The sequence below is a fragment of the Martes martes genome (genome assembly GCF_963455335.1).
Source record: "Martes martes genome assembly, chromosome: 3".
Lineage (NCBI taxonomy): Eukaryota > Metazoa > Chordata > Mammalia > Carnivora > Mustelidae > Martes > Martes martes.
Genome location: NC_137890.1, coordinates 97,140,936 through 97,163,865, shown reverse-complemented (window position 1 = coordinate 97,163,865; position 22,930 = coordinate 97,140,936). Strand labels below are relative to the sequence as shown.

Here is a 22,930-nt window from a genome sequence, read left to right as displayed (position 1 = left end):
TACATGCAAAAGAATGAAACCAGACCACTTTCTTATACCAGATACAAAAATAAATTCAAAGTGGATTAAAGACCTAAATGTGAGATCTGAAACCATGAAAATCCTAAAATAGAGCATAGGCAGTAATTTCTCTTACATAGGCCATAGCAACGTCTTTCTAGTTACATCTCCTGAGGCAAGGGAAGAAAAGCAAAAATGAACTACTGGGACTAAGTAAAGATAAAAAAACTTCTGCACTGTGAAGGAAACAATCAACAAAACTAAAAACAACCTATGGAATGGGAGAAGATATTTGCATATGACATATCTGATACAGTGTCCAAAATATATAAAGAACTGATACAACTCAACACCCCCAAAACAAACAACCCAATTAAGAACTGGGCAGAACTCTGCCTTAGGCTCAGGTCATGATCCCAAGGTCCTGGGATCGAGCCCCACATCAGACTCTCTGCTCAGCGGGGAGCCTGCTTCCCTTCCTCTCTCTCTGCCTGCCTCTCTGCCTAATTGTGATCTCTGTCTGTAAAACGAATAAATAAATAAAATCTTAAAAAAAAAAACTGGGCAGAAGACATGAATAGACATTTCTTCAAAGAAGACATGCAGATGGCTAACGGACACATGAAAAGATGCTCAATGTCACTCATCATCAGCGAAGTGTATATCAAAACCTCAATAAGCTAACATCTCACATCTGTCAGAGTGGTTAAAATCAACAACATAAGAAACAAGTGTTGGCAGAGATACAGAGAGAATGGAATCCTTGTTCACTGTTCATGGGAATGCAAACTGGTAAAGCCACTCTAGAAAGCAGTACGGAGGCTCCTCAAAAAACTAAAAACAGAACCCTCTGATCCAGTAATCACACTACTGGGTATTTACCCAAAGAATACAAAATGATAATCTGAAAGGTTGTAAGCACCCCTGTTTACTGCTGCATTATGTGCAATAGCCAAATTACGGAAGCAGCCCAAGTTTCCATCAAAAGAAGAGTAGAGATTGAAGCAGTGATCAAAAACGTCCTGAAAAATGAGAGCCCAGGACCTGACAGATTCCCTGGGGAATTCTACCAAACACTCAAAGAAGAAATAATACCCATTCTCCTGAAACTGTTTCAAAAAATAGAAACAGAAGGAAAACTCCAAGACTCTTTCTATGAAGCCAGCATTACCCTGATCCCCAAACCAGGCAAAGACCCCATCAAAAAGGAGAATTTCAGACCATATCCCTGATGATTATGGATTCCAAGATTCGCAACAAGATCCTAGCTAATAGGATCCAACCGTACATTAAAAAGGTTATCCACCATGGCCAGGTGGGATTTACCCCTGGGATGCAGGGGTGGTTCAATATTCACAAATCAATCAGTGTGACAAAACAAATCAATAAAAGAAGAGAGAAGAACCACTTGGTCCTTTCAATAGATGCAGAAAAAGCATTTGACAAGATAAAGCATCTGTTCCTGATTAAAACACTTCAAAGTATAGGGAGATAACACTGCCCAATTTCATAAAAAACTATCTATGAAAAACCCCCAGCAAATATCAGCCTCAATGGGGAAAAGTTGACAGCCTTCCCTTTGAGATCAGGAACAAAACAAGGATGCCCACTCTCACCACTATTGTTCAACATAGTACTAGAAGTCCTAGCAACATCAATCAGACAACAAAAAGAAATAAAAGGTATTCAAATTGACAAAGAAGAAATCAAACTCTCTCTCCTCACAGATGACATGATACTTTATATGGAAAACCCAAAAGACTCCACCCCCAAACTACTAGAACTCATACAGCAATTCAGTAATGTGGCAGGATACAAAATCAATGTACAGAAATCAGTTGCTTTCTTACACAGTAACAATGAAAATACAGAAAGTACAGGGAAATTAGAGAATCAATTCCATTTACTACAGCACCAAGAGCCATAAGATACCTTGGAATAAACCTAACCAAAGAGGTAAAGGATCTGTACTCGAGGAACTACAGAACACTCATGAAAGAAATTGAAGACACAAAAAGATGGAAAAGCATTCCATGCTCATGGATTGGAAGAATAAACATTATTAAAATGTCTGTACTGCCCAGAGCAATCTATAATTTCAATGCCATCCCAAACAAAATTCCACTGGCATTTTTTTTTAAAGATTTTTTTTTTTTAATTTATTTGACAGAGAGATCACAAGTAGGCAGAGAAGCAGGCAGAGAGAGAGGAGGAAGCAGGCTTCCCCCAGAGCAGAGAGCCTGATGCGGGTCTCGATCCCAGGACCCTGGAACCAAAACCTGAGCTGAAGGCAGAGGTTTTAAGCCACTGAGCCACCCAGGCACCCTCCGACTGGCATTTTTCAAAGTGCTGGAACAGACAATCCTAAAATTTGTACGGAACCAGAAGAGACCCCGAATTCCTAAGGAAATGCTGAAAAAGAAAAACAAAACTGGGGGCATCATGTTGCCTGATTTCAAGCTTTACTACAAAGCTGTGATCACCAAGACAGCATGGTACTGGCACAAAAACAGACATATACCGGTGGAACAGGGCAGAGAGTCCAGCTATAGACCTGCAACTCTATGGACAAACAATCTTCAACAAAGTAGGAAAAAATATCCAGTGGAAAAAAGACAGTCTCTTCGGTAATTGGTGCTGGGAAAATTGGACAGATATGTATAGAAGAATGAAGCTGGACCATTCTTACACCATACAATAATTTTAAATTGGATAAAAGACCTCAACATGAGGCAGGAATCTATCAAAATCCTAGAGGAGAACACAGGCAGTAATCGCTTCGACATCGGCCACAGCAAGTTCTTTCAAGACATGTCTCCAAAGGCAAAGGAAACAAGAGCAAAAATAAACTTTTGGGACTTCATCAAGATCAAAAGCTTCTGCACAACAAAGGAAACAGTCAACAAAACAAAGAGGCGACCCACAGAATGGGAGAAGATACTCACAAATGATACTATAGACAGAGGGTTGATATCCAATATCTATAAAGATACTCAACACTCAAAAAACAGATAATCATGTCAAAAAATGGGCAGAAGACATGAACAAACAATTCTCCAAAGAAGACATACAAATGGCTAACAGACTCATGAAAAAATGTTCATCATCACTAGCCATCAGGGAGACTCAAATCAAAACCACACTGAATACCACCTTACACCAGTCAGAATGGCCAAAATTAACAAGACAGTAAACAACGTGTGTTGGAGAGGATGTGGAGAAAGGGGAACCTGCTTACACTGTTGGTGGGAATGCAAGTTGGTGCAGCCACTTTGGAAAACAGTGTGGAGACTCCTTAAGAAATTAAAAATAGAGCTTCCCTGTGACCCTGCAATTGCATTACTGGGTATTTACCCCAAAGATAAAAATGTAGTGAAAAGAAGGGCCATCTGTACCCCAATGTTCATAGCAGCAATGGCTACAGTTGCCAAACTGTGGAAACAGCCAAGATGCCCTTCAACAGATGAATGGATAAAGAAGATATGGTCCATATATGCAATGGAGTATTATGCCTCCATCAGAAGGGATAAATACCCAACTTTTGTATCAACATGGACGGGACTGGAGGAGATTATGCTGAGTGAAATAAGTCAAGAAGAGAGAGTCAATTATCATATGGTTTCAGTTACTTGTGGAGCATATGAAACAACACGGAGGACATTGGGAGAAGGAGAGGAGAAGGGAGTTGGGGGAAATCGGAGGGGGAGATGAAACATGAGAGACTGTGGACTCTGAGAAACAAACTGAAGAAAGTAGCCTCTGACAAACTGGAATTCCCTTTCCACTAAATCTTCATCATGGAACCTCAGAAGAAATGGTCCCAAGGACTTCTCTGTGGCGATATTTTCTGAAACCCCAAGCTAATTTCTTGATCTTGGAAGTAAAAGTGAATCAGTGGTAACAGAATATTTTACTGTAATAGAAAACCTGTGAAGCATTACCAATACAGATAAATTTCAGTGACCTCCATTTACAGTGGTATCTATGGGGTCATGACCCCTTTTCCTTTCCTACTTTTTATTATCTGTTCAGATGCCTAATTGTCTTTTCTTTAGTCTTTCTCTTTAACATTATAGGGAGCCCTTAGGAACCCAGTAATTGATACTCATTTTCATAACTATGCTATGTACATCTACATCTATTTCAGCATTTATCACCTTGAATTGTTTTTGTTATTCTTACTTTCTGCTCATATGTGTAATTTAGTATAACACATTTACCTATCACTTTCATGTGCAAGAAGCTATGCCATAGCTGGGGGGAGATAAAAAGATTACAAGCATCGAGGTACCTGGGTGGCTCAGTGGGTTAAAGCCTCTGCCTTCAGCTCAGGTCATGATCCCATGGTCCTGGGATCAAGCCCCACATTGGGCGCTCTGCTCAGCAGGGCACCTGCTTCCCCCTCTCTCTCTCTGCCTGCCTCTCTGCCTACTTGTGATCTCTGTCTGTCAAATAAGTAAATAAAATTAAAAAAAAAAAGATTAAAAAAAAAAGATTACAAGCATCTTGAAATCTGTAATCTTTTTTTTTTTTTTTTAGATTTGCTAAGTATGTCTCCATAATGCCTGGCACACATGGAAGAACCCTATAAAAACTTACTGACTAATCTGTCATTTTTTTATGGTGCAAGACTATAGATTACATGGGAGATAGCTACAGTTATAGATGTTTATCCAGTAAATACATATGAACCTAAATACCTAGAACCTATTAGGATACAATCCACACAGATGTATTATTATTAAAAATGAAAGGTTGGTTGTTTTTTCACTATATCCATGAAGAAAAGCAGTATGGAGTTGGGGAGTTTCATTCAGTGCCAAGAAATCATTATCTTTTCCCATTTTCTACTCTTGCATGTTCAACGTAACAATGTTACATCTGACAAAGGTCTAACTCTGGGAGTCAATGACTGTGAAACGAATTAACTTCTGGATTGCAACATACTCTGGCATGCCTCTATGACTTTGCTCCTTCTTTTTGAGTCCATCTTCCTTGAAATCCTAATAAATTTATGGTCACCCATCAAATCTTATGTTCCTGAAACTTTCTTTCACCCTCATCTGTCCATCTGTTTTGTGTTACAATTTCAAATCTGTGTTTCCTTCTAGAGCCATTGACTTCTGTCCAAGGGCCCTCCATGTATCTTGAACCATATCGATCATATTTTCACTTTTCTACTGACAATTTTATGAGGATGTTTTTACAGGTTATTGGGAAATTTCTGACTCCCAATAGATTTTGGACCAAGGCTTCTGGAGGAAAATCTAGTTTAGAGGTGAATACTGTGAAAAATAATTTATAGAATGGATTATGAAATATTTCAGTATCTTAACAGAAATATTAAAATCTTTATGTGTTCCATATATCTCATAGCAGTTAGCTTTTGCAGTAAGCATGACTTCACAAATATATTTTGAGTGAATAAATGGATGATGTCCAGAAAGTAGATGAATACGGCCACTATTAGTTTTCCCACTAAGTCATTCTAACTGGAGATCATGATTAATTTTTATCTGGACAGTTTCAACATTCATTCAGTGTCATACATATCACAGTACTACAACTTGGTCATCGAGATGGAAGTAAGCTGTTCGTCAGCTTTTTTTTTTAATATAATTATTCTGTTAAGTAGCAGGATATAATCGATACATATGTAGTAAGTGAAATTATCCAGCCACTCATGTCCAACAATCAAGATAACATTACTTTTTTCTTCCATAAACATACTTTCCTGTCAACAAACAATATGGATATTGTTTAAAATTTGGAATAACATCATGCTCATGGAACTGCAGTGTCTTGCCTTCATCTTTGAACCAATGGGGTTGTCCAAGAGCCCATACTCTTCTATGAAACCCTGTACAGGCAGACACCGTATCTGCATGAGTCAATTCCAATCTACAACCCTGCTCTCTACATACACTTCCTTTTTTGTAGTTTGTTGCTGTATCTTCTTTTAGTTGCTTTTCTACTCTGATGCTATGGTGAACTCTGTGTGATCCATACCCAAAAATGTGCCTCTCCTGACTTAACCTGACTCCACCTACCACCTAGTAGAGATTCTGTCTCTAGATTTGCGGGGGGGGGGGGGGGGGCAAATGGAAAAAAAAAAAACCTGCTTTATTCAAGAAAATGCCAGCTTCTCAATCATTCCTCTGTGTTTGTTTGTTTTTTACAGTCTTCCAGTACCATTTTCTTTTCCCCCCAACTAGAAAACTTAACACTTTAAGATGTTTTTCTTCAAATTCTATGCACACCTCTGTTACATAACCACACCAGATTATAATATTTGCTTTGCAGTCTCTTCTGTTAGTTGTAAGCTCCTTGATTATAAGAACTCCTTTTGTATTGTTTTGCCTTAACACTTTGCCCTAACATTATTTGTGTTCAGAAAATACTGACAGGATGAATGAATGTCAAATCAATCAACCATGAGTTAGTCATTGGGAATGACTTCAATCAAGATAGGAAATGAAGAAGATATAAATGATTTGAGAGTTTATAATGTTTTTAAATTTCACCCTTGAATGAATTAGTTTTTCTGCCATGTGGTGTCCCACTCAGAAAAATGTGAGGCCCATTTCTCATTTCTCTAATAATCTTTCTGGATAATGCCCAATAATGATTAATTTTAATGTTTTCAATGCTTCTCTTTAACATCTGATTATTGAGCATCTTGATAAGATTATCGTGTAAGGGACATCATTTTAAGAATGTGGAGATTCCACCTTTAAACTTTACAGAAACCATGCAAGATAAACATCATGGTTTTCATTTAACACAAGGAAACAGTGACTAAAACATGTTATGTATATTACCTCAAAGATTATGAGCAGGACAAAATTAGAGTTGGAACTTAAGTTTTAATTTAATTATTTTTGGATCAAAAAGCTGGCCTATTACTCAATTGTTGCATAGCCCACTGCATATTATTGGAAAATTATTAAAAATGCTGACCAGAATCAATAGAGACTTCACTACAACCAAATTTTTAGATACTATTTTTCTTCCCACTGAAATTTATAATAATCTCTAGATGTAATCTTTTCTACCTGTACCATGTTAATGCATTGGTATAAAATAATTATTATAGGAACCATGACTAAGTTCCTAGAAATTCCACAGGAGAGATCAAATTCTCAATCAGACTACTTCGTAAAATTCCAAATTCTAATTAAAATGTCTTTACACCCATCATTTATTCTGTGGATTCATACACTTTTGAGTAGAGGAGATTTCCAGATGTATATTTGTTTTGTTTCCCAAGAGTAAAGACACATATATTCTAAAACTTCTCTATCATTATTTGATCTTCCACTTGTTCATGACAAGTATGTATCATTTCACTCTCAGTTTTTTACAAAACTAATACATATATTGAATGTATATGGACAAGAGAGATAGCTAGTACTTGCCTCAAAGAGTGATTATTGCTTTCCCTTGTAATATGGATCAAAGTTTGAATTTTAAGTTTCTGATTTTTCTCATTTTTTTAATCTTCCACATTTAAGCAGATGAAAAATTCACCCACACTGTAATGCAGATGAAATGATTAAGAAAAGACAGTGGCATTTAATCTAGGTAATGGAAGGGGAAAAGGGGATTATTGTGTTTCATATTTTTCTCAAACAAACTGGACCTCCTTCTTTCACAATGTACAGATAATGCATCGTAAATGTCAGTATTAATTTCTTAGTACTACTTAAAGGTGTACACAGTCAAAGGTTGGTATCTTGAGAAGGTACCATAGGAGAAACAAATTCTAAATTTATAGAAAATGTAAATGTAAGTGGTTGGTAGAGTGTCACTTGTTAGACATCTACCAAGAGGTGAAAACTTAGCCAAAAGGTACGTTTTTAGACTTTTACTACTTTTCCCTAAAAAATCTTAGGGATTAAAGCATTCAAAAGATATGGTATTAATTCAGGAAAAGGCCCAGACTTAGCACTTGGTAAAAATAAATAAATAAGACTTTCAAAATCTTAAATTCTTTATTCCAGTTAAGAATTATAAATACTTTTTAAGAATGTATTTATATGACAAAGGCAGTAAATCAATATGCTTCTAAGGTCTACTTTAATTAAATTGTGTTCTTTCAAAGATCTGGATTATTCATCTATGGTTTACAGTTAGTTGCTTTACCTGTGTCTCAGTTTACTAAACTGTAAAATGATTATTCTAATAATTGTCCACAGTAGGCACTATAGTTATTATTATTATTTCTATTTAACTGACACATAAAGTAAGCTAAGATTAGTATCACCTGTGCTTATACTGGCACATGTTCAGTTGATAAACTGACTTCCAGAATCCAGATTTTATAGTTAGAAGGAAAAAAAAGTAATATATAACCACCAATATAACCACTGAATATAACTGAAAGTAAATGACACCCTACTGTGGATAACATGCACATTCAGTTTATATGTAATTATCATCCATCCATTCCTCTGTTAGGAATCCACTGTAATCCCTGATATACAGCCCATGTATTGCTGGCCTCAATGTTAACATTCACGACAGTCCCATGCTGAATTGTATTCTCCGTTAGAAAATTAAGAAATAGGACACTGTTCAGGAGGAGTTCGTCAACTGCTGCTTTTTTAAAGATACACATGCTTTGTTCTGTTTTCATCTGGAAAATTCCAATGTCTGTTAAGTCAACATGTAGAATATTTTGTATTATAATACCTAAAGCAGACCTGCTGTATAGGAGATTTACATAACAGTTCACACACATCAAGAATAAGGCCAGTTCTCCTGTTCTTGATCTATTTATGCAATGTGCTAAATTTCTTTCGACTGCGACCATCTCTAAAGAGGTCCAAAGAAGTGGATCAAATGCTGGTCTACTTCAGTGAAGATACAGCCATCCCCAGCAACTGAAAGTAAATATCACCAAACTCCCTTCTCTTTCTACCTCCTCAGCTACTCTGTTAGAAATTATCCCAAATGGAAACTGGCCAATGGTAAGAATTAATGTAGTAAGACTCTGACAGCAGAGATGATTAGGAGATTGGAACTTGCTCCCATTTACTGCACAATTTCTGTGAGATATCCCTGAGGCCCTTTTCTGTTGGTTCTCTTCCAATATTTTCATGTGCTAAGATGTTTATCCTGAGGTTAATTTTGTGTGGATAATACTAACAGTCCATTTTTGAGTTTATAGCTGGCTCATTAATATCCAGGCTGTTCAGTGCCTCAACCTGCGTTCTGATAAGCTTTTCATTTTTTGGCTTCCTACAACAATAGAAATAACTTGATTTAATGAACTAGATTCTGCTTTTTCTTCATTGCTCTAATGATAATTGTAATGCAGTATTTATATATCATACTAAGGATATATTCTCGGGTCTTTATTCAAGGGAAATCAAAGAACAAAATCCAATGGAATTCCTTTTAAAACAAGGAAAAATACATTTAATAGACAGAAACTGACCCTGATAGGAGGAAGCCTATTCTATTAAAAAATAGGAGAGAAGGGGAGAGATTGAGTAGAAAAGTAGGGGAAGGATAAAAAAAGATCCCATTTTACTAAAGCAAAATAGCCTCCCAAATTCAGAGATCCAAATTCTGATCAAGAAAAAGAATTAAGTTACTTGTTTTCAGTAGATTTTGAATATAAAGAAAACCTACTGGAAAAAAAAATGACTTAAAAAAAAGACCTAGTTTCAAAGTCACAAGTTTTATAATCCAGAAAAGTATGCCAGGGTAAGATTTTGGGGGGGGGGGCGGTGCCGAAAGAATTATCTTTCTGCAGAAGCAGGATAAGAAAGAACTTACACATACAGGGACACGCATATTATATGCCGATACACAAATACACATGATTATGTGTGGAAAGAAATCAGGCGCACACACATAAAACAAATGTCTACATATACACATCCTTTTATTCTGAACTAACTGAAAGATCCACCCACTGTTAAAAGTAAAACTTTTTTACATTACTTTTTTAAAAGATGTATTTACTTGACAGAGAGAGAAACAACACAAGCAGGGAGAGCAGCAGAGGGAGGCAGAAGAAGGCTCCCTGCTGAGCAGGGAGCCTGATGCGGGACTCGATCCCAGGACCTCCGGATCATGATCTAAGCTGAAGGCAGACACGTAACTAAGCCACCCAGGAGCCCCCAAATTAGAACATTTTTAATGGAACTGTATTTTCCCTTAGACTAAGCAAAAGAAAAAAAAAACTTGACTATTGTTATACTAAGGCTCAGAAATTATCTAAATTGTCTAAAGCCACTGGACTTGGGCTCAACTCAGTCTGGCCCTATCATCATACCACCTGTACCCTTTTCAGGATAGCACCCCACAGTACTATAATTTGTAATCCCAGTGGATTAATGCAATTTTTCTAAAAGGTGTAACACTGAATAGGATATATGAATTCAAGTATATGAACACAAATGTTGAAGAGTAATAGGATTTGAGAATTTGGCTGATAAGCCTAATTTTGTATGTACTATCTGGTAGGCCTTATCGTAACCACCACCAGAAACAGGCTTTACCAGTGTAAGAAAGGTTCTAGGTAGAAGCCTAAATAACCCTGACCATTTCAAACACTTCCCTGTAACCCAGGGGGTAGGGGGGAAAGATACACAGCCAAAAATTATATTGTAAGCAAACCAGGAATCAGAAAATTGCAGATATTTGTGATATTCCTAATGGAAGAAGATGGGAATGTGGACAAGAAACTGTTCTTTGACAGGAAAAAAAAATGCTATTTCTCATGTGTTGCAGTAAATAAATATGTGAGAAAAGTCATTCTGTTATTCTGCATGTAGAACAATCCATCCATGAGAAGAAATCTAAGGATCTTAAAATGAGAAATGGAAGAAATTAGCCCAGAAGCCCTTAGCTAATGTATGTATTTCTATATATGTATTGCTCGAAAGAAGTCAAACTTCACATTACAACTAAATCATCACTAACTATAAATTTCTATTAAGTAAATTTCAGATTAAGGCAAGACAAATATTGTTTAAGGCAAATGTCCTAGTCAAACTCACCTCCTTTTGTGGCCCCTCCTTCCAAAATGCCCCAATGGACAGATTCACAGTTGTTAGTATGGCAGTTTTCAAAATCTACCACGTAGGAGAAGAAATTCTGCCATGCAATAGATTAGAGTCAAGGAAAGTATACTCATTTTTAAAATATTTTCCTTCCATCTATTGTAACCAAGTTTTATTGGTTAGGAAAAGACTTCTTAAAATGTACTGCATGTGATCTTAACTATTTACCACATATTATTATATAACAAAAAAACAAGTAAAAATAAAAACAGCATATAATTACTCAGGGTAACTCAGCATATCCTAACAAAGTTAGGACCAAAATGTAGGTCTTCAGCTCTCTTTACATTAATTTAAATAGCAATCTGTGAACCTGACCACACATGCAGTCTGAACAACTTGGTTGTTCTTCACTTGAATTCAGTTTTTGTATACAAAATTAAGTCATAAAGATTGTTTTGTCATTTTAAGTTCTATGGGATATTGTTTTTACGCATAGTTCTATATTTTATTACATGCTCATATACCCTGAACTCTTCATCCATACAGACATGCTTAATGCTGAAGGTAGTGAAATAAATGAAGACTCTGCCTTCCAGGACCTTAACTTCTAAGAAAAGTTTAGTCGTAACTTGATTTTGCTGCCTGTGTTAGGAAATACACATTTCATGTTGCTACGATCTTTCCACTAGTTAGAACAGATGGGTTGTTCTTTTACCACAACCCTCAACAAAATTCTATGTCCCCATTCTCAACCTTGAAACACCCTCATTTCTATGGGCCCCCAGAGATTTCTGAAACAGAGTAAAACAAAATAGTGTAGTAAAAAAGATGAAGATGACTGTACACCCTGAGACTAATATAACTCTGTATGTTAACTATACTGCTGTAAAAATTAAAAAAATATATACTTAGAGTGTTTAAAAAAAAAAAGATGACACTCAGAGAAAGACAAAGAACCAAATAAATTGAAGCTTGAAGCTTGCCGATTCTGCATAACAAATTCATGTTCTTTCATAACTCATCTTGAAATAAATATGTACCATGTACCAAAAAATAAAGAATAACAAACCCCACTAGATGGAGAAATGTGTTAAAGTCATTAACTGGTAATGTATTGGTATCACTGTGTGTTCTAACATTGAAAACTTGTAAAGACAAGGTTGAAAGTTAAAAATGGCCATTTAGAGAAAATACCAAAGGAGTGGAATTACATTTTTTCTCTGGCTGTTGCAAGCCTGAGTAAGGGATTGAAGGTTTTTGTTTATAAAAATCTATAACCATTTATTAATCATTAAGTTTTAAAAATATGCCTTAAATTGTATTAAAAACTAATTTATTTGCCTGCCATAAAATGTCAGTGATTTACTAACATTTTGTCTACATTTAATTTAGCTTTGAACTCATTAAGTAGCTGTGAACAATGCAATAGTTTGTAACTAAACTGGAAAATTATTATCTTCCATATCAACAAAACATTTTACAATGTTACATTAAAGCTGCTGCCAGTGATCATCACTCTGATCATCACTACCAAGGATCTGTGGATTACGCTTTCATATTATAAGTCTTGAGGTATCACTGGTCCATCTAATATAGTATCTCATACGACATGGCACAATACCTTTATCCACAGACATTGCCCAGTTTAATTTCTGCACAACTGGCCCAAAGCTTTTAAACAGTTCTCCATTTCTAACTGCAAGGAAATATGCTCAAAATAAGCAACACTGGCTGCAAACAAAAGAATAATAATAATAACAGTTTCTATTGTTTAATGAATTTAATAATTGTCTTAAATTGCTTATTACATTTCACAGAGTACTTTCAAATACATTATGTCATTTAATGCATACAAAACTCTTTGAGGAAAACAAGACAATATCTTGCAATCATTAAAGATAAGGAAACTGAGTCTTGGAGTTTTAGTGTTTTGCCTATCTATATTCAAAGTAAAATTGGGACTCATATGGTCATATTTTTACTCACCTTAAAAACTGAAGGTAATAATTGTACTTTATTCTCTGTGAATCATGGTTTGCTTTCTGATATTTGCAATAAATCCCCAAGCTTCAAAATATAGTGTCTTTATAAAAACTAAAGGCTTTTTAAGGTCCTTCCATTTTAAACCTCACATGACTCTACTTTCCCTGAAAAGATCTAGTTCAACAGCATTTTCTGTGTTCAGGCATACTGTGCTAGGCATAATGATTCATGCTATTTCTCAAATGATAGACAAGTTATATCAGTTATCACCTGGGAGTCTGGAAAAAATACCAACTCCACACTTCATTCTGAGCTAGGTAATTAGAATTCTAGGCACAAGCATGTGGATATATGTAGTAACAATCCCCAATAATCTGATAAAGAGGTAATGTTGCAAAAACTAAAAAATTAAATATAAAAATAAAATTTCAAGAAGAGCTAAAGATTGCAGACACCATGAAAGGACAAAAATGATTTAGATTTGGATCACAGGGTCATCATAATTGTGCGATTTAGAGGGGAATGGGGGGGAGATCATGATTAACCCACTTTCATGGAACAGTTTATTTATAGGATAGGAATAATGATACATGTAATAAGCCATGCAAAAGACAACTTCCTCTCCAGAAAGGTTAAATAAGTTTTGGTAGTGTAGATCTATTATTATAAAATAATAAGTATTTAAACCACAAAAGACATTTGTATTAGTTTACCAGGGCTAGGCATATTGAACAGTGGGAATGTTATTTTCTCACAGTTCTGGAGAATACAAGTCTAAGATTAAGGTGTCTGCAGGTTTTATTTATTCTGAGACCTCTCTCCTTGGGTTACAGCTGATTTCCCTCTTGCTGCCTCTTCACGGGGTCTTGCTTCTGCATGATTCATGTACCTAAGGTCTCTGATCTGTCCCAATTTTATCTTATAAGGACACCAATCAGGTGGGTTAGGGCCCAACCTAAAGTCTTCATTTCAACTGACTCACCACTGGGATGGTACCATCTCCAAATACAGTCACATTCTGAGGCAGTGGGCGTTAGAGATTCAACACATGGGTTTTGAGAGACAAAATTTAGCCAATAACAGCATCTGGTAAATTTTAGTCGTCCATTATTTTGTCCCATTCCTACCTCCTCCTCTCACTGGTCTCACACAGCCCCTATTTTGGTTCAGTTCTATTTGCTGCCTGGAAGTTATTTTCTTTAGCAAATCTGATAACCTAAAAGCTTATGGATGAGAACTAGTTTGTGTATTGGTATGTACTGGTGCTTCTAAGCATCACATTTGCATACTGCAGCCAAGAAAAGCGAGTCTTGACAGGAAAGTGAATAGAGTGAAGATTTCCGGTATGTAGCTCAAATAAAGTTGGAGATGCTTTCAGAACATTTCATGTTTGATGCTCTTTAAATCTATCACATGGACAAATGCATGCTTGAACTATATCTAGATCTGGATCTAGATAATCTGTGATTTTATGAGAGGCTGCTTTTTTACCTTCTCTAAATTCTAGAAAATAAGGTACCACTGTACCACTGTAATCTGATTTTTTAAAATAGTATCACCTTATCCCTCCAGAGACAATGTTCATGCTTAATAACCTGCATGTCCTTCTTTACTTCTAGCATTCAAATTTTTCAAACATATGTGTACTTTTCTTGTTATTAACTCTAGTGATGCAAAACAATTTTTCCTCAATGTATCCTTAAATTTTCTTTAGTGAGAATTCCATCACACACACACACAAATCAGGGAATGTTAATCCAGTATTTCTTTTTGAGTCAGAAATTCTTTAGGATTGTCCATTTCTTATGTTAAGAAACAAAATTCAGTTGAGTAATTTAAAGACCTAATTGACTTTATTCAGTGATTTATGATTTGGGCAGGATCCCATCTAGCAAACAGACCTATACAAAATGGAAGGATTGTATAGGCAAGAATGGGGTGGGACAGAAGGGTTTTATCAAAAGAAAATAAGACTTTTTCAGCCCAGGTCACCTTCCCTTAAGCAGAAGATGGGGGCTCTGGGAAGGGTTATAGATCATAAAATTCCAATGTGATTGGCTTAAAATTCCAATCCCGGGAAAGAATGAAATTGCAATTAAGTTAAGTATTAAGTTTTGGTGGGATTTAGTAAAAGTGACTTCATTTTGGGTCTCTTGTCCTTATAATGCTTGTTAAACTATTATTAAGTCTCCATAACTGGTTCTGATCTCTATCAGATCCTTTAGCCATTGTATACCATCTGCAAGACATTTCTAAAACACACAGTCTGGAAGAAATTCAATAATGTAGATCTGTATGTTAACTTGATCATCGTTCCTTTCAAATGTCTATGGAATGTGAATGTATTTTCCTTCATTTCTCTCATTTGAAAAAGGAGTTAAAATAATCTCTTAGAACAGTTTTAAAATCTTGTTTCATATTTTCAGTTCATTAGACAACTTTTCATTTGACATTTTACAAAGAAAAATGGCATTATACTTTCAGGTTTATTATCAAGAAGTAACAGAAATTTTAATAGCCCATGGGTCCTTTCCAAAATTTTAAAATAATAAGTGTAAAAGTTAAAATGTCTACCACATTATCTACGACAGTATCTACCAATTGCTCTTGTTTTGGTCCACTGTGTTGCTGTTTACAGGGATGAAGAACCAGGAGGCCAACTGGTTACAGATAAATTCCATATTGACTGGGATTCAGTACTTGTTGACACAGATAATGTCATCACGGCACGATTTGATGGCAGAGGAAGTGGATTCCAGGGCCTGAAAATTTTGCAGGAGATTCATCGAAGGCTAGGTTCAGTGGAAGTAAAGGACCAAGTAGCAGCTGTGAAGTAAGTGGGTGCACATTTCCCTACTGTTTCTCTTATAACGACAGAAGCTAGGTATATGTTACATTAAATACTACTAATACTGATTCAGAGATTTATACTTTAGTGAATGGACAGTTTTCTAAGTTAGTCAAATAGACTGTTGCATTTTTCCAAGTACTTTTCACTCTCAGCACCAAATAAAACAGTTATCATACTTCGTCTCTGGAATTAAAATTTATTTTGGGTTTATGAAAATGGGAGAGACCTTACAGCCTGGGTGTTTTGGCTGGTTAAATGTCCAACTCTGAATTCCAGCTTAGGTCATGATCTCAGGTTGTGAGACTGAGCCCAGCATTGGCCTCTGCGCTGGGCATGGAGCCTGCTTAAGATTCTCTCTCTCCCTCACCCTCTTCTACTGCTTCTCCCTGCCCCCTATTGTAAAATAAAATGGGAGAAACCTTAATTAAACCATTTATTTACAATAATCTACAATGTCTATTATTTCCCAGTTAACTACAATTCTTGAAATTTCACAGATACCATTCCCACACTAGCATGAGTGACCAAGAAATCTAGTAGGTTCTTTAAAACAGTACACAGAAATTGGCTAGGACATTATCGAAATGTTAATCAGTAGGTCTGGAATTCTGCATTTGCATCAACCAGCCAGGTGATGTCCAAACAACTGGACGATTGCTTTGAGTAGCAAGATTTTGGAATCCATGATCCTTCAACATGAATAGAGCTCCAGCCACTTAAGTATTCCTTGTTTGAGTTCTGGGTTTTGTGTATATGTATGCATGTGTGTGGATGCCCAGAATGAATTCCCACGTGCATTTGACTCAAGAAAATTTAACTTTTTTTTTCATTTCAGGTTTTTACTGAAACAGCCATACATTGACTCCAAAAGACTAAGCATTTTTGGAAAGGTAAACAGAAATGTATATATGTATTATATGTATTTTTGTATGTATATAAAGTACATATTTATACATATTATTTGTGCTTGTATTTGTACATATATAATTTCTTCATTTTACTATTTTACTACATTTTACTATTCATTTACTAATCTCTCTGTACTATTCTTTAAAATATAATGTTATAATTAGTACTATATATATTCAGTCATTTATAAATCCAGCAACTATTTATTATCTAATTGGTGCTGGTATTAGAACAACTGAACAACCACAAAAAAAATCTGTTTTCATAAAGCTTATCTTCTAGAAAGGAGGAACAGATAAGCACATAAATGAAAAGATAGCTTCATATAGCATTAAGTCTTGTAAGGAAAACAAAAAAATAGGTGGACAAAAACTAACTCTAGGAAGGGCCAATGTTATTAGATTAAGTGGTCAACAAAGGTCCCTTGGATTAAGTGATATTTAAGCTGGTACTTAAGTAACAAAAGTCCTATAAACCTCTTGAAGCAGGGTGTTGTTCTCTAAATAAGGATCAAGTACCACAGCCTTGAAGAAGACTACAAGGCTTAGAAACTGAAAGATGACCAATTTGTATAATTACGTCTTTAGTGTTTTCTGCATGACATTTATCATTGCAGTAATTTTTATGTCAGTTTCAACATCATTTTCACAGTAGGGAAACAGACTCCATATAGATACTTACTAGCCACCTAGTTCATCCATATTACTAGGCTAGACACTAAACAGATACTAAGTGAAAGGAAGGAGATCTAGTACTCTTTTAATTTAGAGACAAAGCAAATTATTGGTGTTCATGGATTTCAACATAAAATATGTTTTACTATCCCTAAATGAACCCAGAGATTCAGGACATGAATAACTGATCATTTTACTGGGGTGTAAATTTTGGTGGTGTTCACTGACAACTAGGTATAAGAAAAGCTGTTTAACAAATGAATAAAATGTAAATCAACACAAATTCTTCCCTGACTTCATATACCTGCAGTGCACCAAGTCTTTGCTTTATTTTATTCTTGTCCTCAGTAATACTCAAGAGATCAATAAGGATAATGCTCCTCTGACATAAGCACAAACAAAGAAAGCCCATCACTAACAATAAAGATAGTGAAAAAATGGAAATGTCTAGAAAGTGATCATTCCAAAGAAATGGAAACTCTAAACAGATTAATAAATGCATAAAGCGAAGTCTTATCATATGCTTATAGCATGGATGAACCTTGAGAACACACTGTGCTCAGTGACATGAACCAGTCACAGAGGGACAAATTCTGTGTGATCCCACTTACATAAGATATCTAGAGTAGTGAAGTACATGAAGACAGAAGAGTGGGATGGTGGTTGTCAGGGAGAAGGGAAAAGGAAAGTTGGTTGCTTATAGGTAATAGATTTAATAGGTAATAGGTAATAGATTTCAGATTCACAAGATGAAAAAGTTTTAGGGATCTGTTTCACAATAATGTGAATATACCTGACACTACTGAACTGTGTGCTTAAAAGTGGTTACTCTGGTAAATATTAGGTGTTTCTTGTCTCACACACACACATAAAAAAGTACATATAGTGAAGAACATTTTACTCTTTAATGGTCCTGATACATGTAAGGACTTAGGGCTTAGGCATTTCAAGGCTCTACTCACTAAACATAAATAAGTCTAAAAGATCAAATGAGCTATAGAAACATTCATTACTATGGAAATTTAGATTCAATAGGCTGTAAAATGCCTCACAGAGAAAGTGGAGCATAACTGAATGGTAAAAGTCATTCAGCAAGCAGAGGGCAAGGAGAAGGCTTTTGTATAATGCCCAGTGTCAGCAGGGAGGGCATAGCTGAGGAACATGAATAAAATGACTGACTATAATTAAGGCTCACATAAAGGAATGAGAAGTGACAACACTGAGAGTAAGTCTGGGCACAGACCTCAGGAAGTCCTTCATATTAACTAGAAAGTTGGATTTTAGTCTAAAAACGAAAAAAATAAAGTTCTAGGCCTTGGATTTAGAAGTTCAAAATCCCCTATTTATCATTTTATTAGGGAACTGATGAGTCTCAGGTAATTGACTCTGGCAATGTAAATATACAAAAGACATAGGATATAAATGAAACATAATTAGATTTTAAATGGAAAAAATATCCCATCTCTGTTAAACAAGTACGTGTATCTGTGACTGGAATTATAATTTAGAAGGTAGCTTTCTGATCCTGTAAAGGAACACTGTTAGCTTCAAGACTTTGTAGGTCTCATTTTTTTTTTTTTCCCTTGGGATGTACTTATTTCATTTCAGTATCAAATTAACTTAAACTCATAAAATTGGCTGGGGAGTAATGATCTTGCTTTTTTTGGAATTAGTTAAAAAGCTAAATGAGGCTTCCTTTTCTTTGTTGGAAATATTTAAGTTAATGTTTAAATTTATTTAATCAGTGCAAGAATATTAAGATTTTTCCATTTCTTCTGGAGTCAATTTTAGTATTTTATGACGAATTTTTTCCATTTCATTTATCTTTAAAGATTGTTTTGAAACAGCATACATTCTATTATATGCTAGTGGGGATAATGCCCCATTTGACTCCTAGTTTGGTTTATTAGTGCCCTTCTGCCTTTGCTAGAGCACTCCCTCTTTTTTTTTTTTTTTTTTTAAGATTTTATTTATTTATTTGTCAGAGAGAGAGAGGGAGAGTGAGCAAGCACAGGCAGAGGCAGAGGGAGAAGCAGGCTCCCCGCCAAGCAAGGAGCCCGATGTGGGACTCGATCCCAGGACGCTGGGATCATGACCTGAGCCGAAGGCAGCTGCTTAACCAACTGAGCCACCCAGGCGTCCCTAGAGCACTCCCTCTTAATGGCTCTTATTCCCCCTGCTTGTCTCTCTCTTCTGCACCCCCGCCCCAATACCTAACTCTTTTAACGAACCATATTTTGGCTTAGTTGTTCTCATTTTGTCTTTCTGTTTCACTAAATTTCTACCCTTACGATCCTTATTTTTTTCTTCTAATTTTTAAAACCATTTTGTTCTTAAATTATTGATTTGAATGTCTGGCTTATTAATTTTCAGTTTTCCTTTGAGTTATAAAATCCCTTTGCATTACTCCCTTAAGTACTTCCCACCAGTATTGAGAGGTAGTACTTTGTTTTAAAACTTCATATCGTTATCCCCAGAACCTAACCTAACCTCACATAATACATAATTCTAATGTTTGTTCTCTCAAGTAATTATATCTAAGTGTTAAAGGTAAGAAAACTAAAAAATTTTCTAACTTTTATTAAAAAAAAAAAACAACCACACCTAATTACGTGTTTTGTGAATAGGTGGCAAAATTCTAAACCTATAAACACCATAAGTAGAACTGATATTGCTATGATTACCAGGCTACATCAGTGGGGAATAAAATTAATCCATTCCACATTTATCCAATGTCTGTTATGTGCTTACTACTTTTCAAAGTGCTAGACAAATGGCAATCACACATACACATACACACGCACACACGTTTTTTTGAATTTTTAGTTTAGTGAGAAAATAAACAAAAAAAATCAGTAAAGTTTATAAAATGTCAGTGATAGAACAATTAAGGAAAATTAAGCAGAGAGGGAGCCCAAGATTAAGGAAGAGATAGCAATTTCCATTTGGAAGACAGGAAATATTTGACTAAGAAATCATGTTTGACCTCAGACAAGTGAATTTGAGAAGGCAAGAAACATGGATATCTGAGGAAAGTTTAAAAAAAAAAAAGTACAAACATACGCATTAATATGGAAGCTTGTTAAAACTTGACTTAGGGGGTGCCTGGGTGGCTCAGTCAATTAAGCGTCTGCTTCTCCCTCTCCTTCTAACCCTCCTCCCTGCTTGTGCGCTCTCTCTCTCACTCAAACAAAACAAAACAAAACAAGACAAAAAACAAACAAAAAAAACTTGACTTAGGGAGGTAGTTGTTACTTATAATTTTATATATTCTCAATTGAGATAGGGCTTGTTAGTGGCAGTCACTTCTAAGGTTTGAAGCTTTTAACGTATATAATGTGAAGGACACAAGACAGGATTTTAAGAATTGTGATAAAATGTGATCACAAATTTAAAAGATTTAATGTAAAATAATACAAAGCAATAAATTGTGTTACTCATAATATGTGTATTTTTATTTCAAATCATCATATGCCATAAGTGATATGGTTCACAAAGAATCTTAAGTCTGAGGCTAGGAAAAACCTTTTTTCAATTGAATTCTGTCAGTATTTTTTTGACTCAAAAAAAAAAGTCTCTCAAAAAAAGTTCTCAAAAAAGTCACTTAATGATTATCTGAAAAAACAGGGTGCATAAAAATAGAAGTTCTCAATGAAATGGTTATTACAGACCCCACCCCGAGCTCCTCTAAGTCCATCTATCTATTGGATTCAGTTTCTTCTATATGGATATAACTTTTTTAAGATGAAATATTCTCAGGAAACATTTCTATACTTTAAGTCCACTGAATAAAAAATTTTCAAAGATAAATTTGTTAAAATTGTGTAAGTAATGCTAAAATGCTATGCAAATGGAAAGGACATAACAGTGAATGGAAAAATCTGATCACTGAGAAACCAATAAAACGACAGCACAATTGAACAGAACAGCCTATACCATTAACTGTCCTTGATCTATATCAAGTAAAAAACACCCTCCAATTGACTAAGTCAATATGATGACCCACAATTTCTGGCATCCTCCTGACAGATAGTTGTTGTTTTGTAAATTAAAATCACCATCTTCTGTCTACCTAGAACTTATATCTGATTCTTACCCTTGTCCTGGGTATATTTTCTGAGAACTGTTTCAAAATCTACTCTTGCATTCAGTGAGTAAATATAAAATGTTACAGAGGAAGGTGGGCAATTAAAATTTAATTTATTCTAATGCCTCCCAGTGTTGATTTTCTTTTAAAAATAGAAGTTATTTTGCTGAAATAAATCAAATTAAGGCAGCATTTTGGATTAGGTTTTTGAAAGCTATCGAAAGAATTTTATTCAACAGCTTTCACTATCATTAAGTCTTCAAGAGTATTTAGCTTCATTAATCTCAGATTTTCATATAAATAATAGTAAAATGCAACTCTTTGTGCACCAGCAATGATTTACAACCCTAGTTTCACTTTAAAATCACATGGAAAGCTCCACAGCCCATTCTCCACAGACTAAATTGTTTTCCAGAGCGTTATATACGTTTAAGTCTCCACTGGTCTAGGGAATGCTGGTTGAGGCTAGGAAAATGTTTGGGTAGGTACATTTGTTATATTTTTATACTGTAAGAACTTATTATTCAATAAGTGTGGAACAACAGCCTAGGTATTCCCTGGGAGTTTGTTAAAAATGCAAAATCTTGGGCCCCACCCCAGGTCTACTGAATTAGCATAACAGGCATTTTAACAAGATCTCCACGTGATCTGAATGAACTTTGAATCATTGTTCAAGAATCTGCCCCTCCTTTGGAAGACACCATTCTACTTAGTTCCTGGGGATAATCAGACTGTGATTTATGTGAAATGGAATAAAAAATGTAATACCAATTTATTGATTTATATCATTAAACTGTGATGTATAGTTGTTCTGTGGATCGGAATATTCAGCTATTCTCTCAAAGTAGTCAGGTCATATACACAACCAAATCATAATAAATTGAAAGTCTGCTCTAATTCCATTGTGGAATTAGAACCAGAAAAGTTACCAACTGAGATGCGCATTTTTCACTGTGCAGGGGAAATACCTGAAACCTCTTGGCTGCAACACCTTGGCCTTATCTCCATGTCAAAGAACTAGAAACAATACACTGGAAAACTCCCTTTAAGGACAGAATTTTTAGGGGCTCTCTACACTTTTGTTCTACAATAGCTATTTACTTACTTTGCAGAACTCATCCCACCCCTGCATACTTCTGAAGGGGAGCAGAATATGCCATCCCAGAATATGCCTCTTGACATAAGGATTATTTTGAACTGGTTATTTTAAGAAACAACAGACACAAGAGAAGCTTTGGGAACAGAATAGAAACTACTCTTTTGTAAGAGACGTTTACATTTATAAATCTCCATTTGTGTCTCCCTCCTTGTACCAGGATGAGAAGGTTGAGTTAAATCATAAGAAACTTTTATTAATGGAGCAGGCACTAACTCTAAATTGGACTTAATCTGCCTAACAAAGCTT

The 22,930-nt window shown here is 35.4% G+C and overlaps 1 protein-coding gene across 5 annotated transcripts in view; it reads left to right on the top strand.

Moving 5' to 3' along the window:
- The window catches only part of DPP10 (dipeptidyl peptidase like 10), a gene marked incomplete at both ends in the record, with an annotated part of 1,360,615 nt that overhangs the window by 1,328,868 nt on the left and 8,817 nt on the right, over positions 1-22,930 (top strand). For all 5 annotated transcript variants that reach the window (XM_080799574.1, XM_080799572.1, XM_080799571.1 and 2 more), the window contains 2 exons: positions 15,643-15,837; positions 16,691-16,745. In XM_080799574.1, the coding sequence (XP_080655700.1) occupies positions 15,643-15,837; positions 16,691-16,745 (250 nt within the window). The remainder of the gene's footprint in view (positions 1-15,642; positions 15,838-16,690; positions 16,746-22,930) is intronic.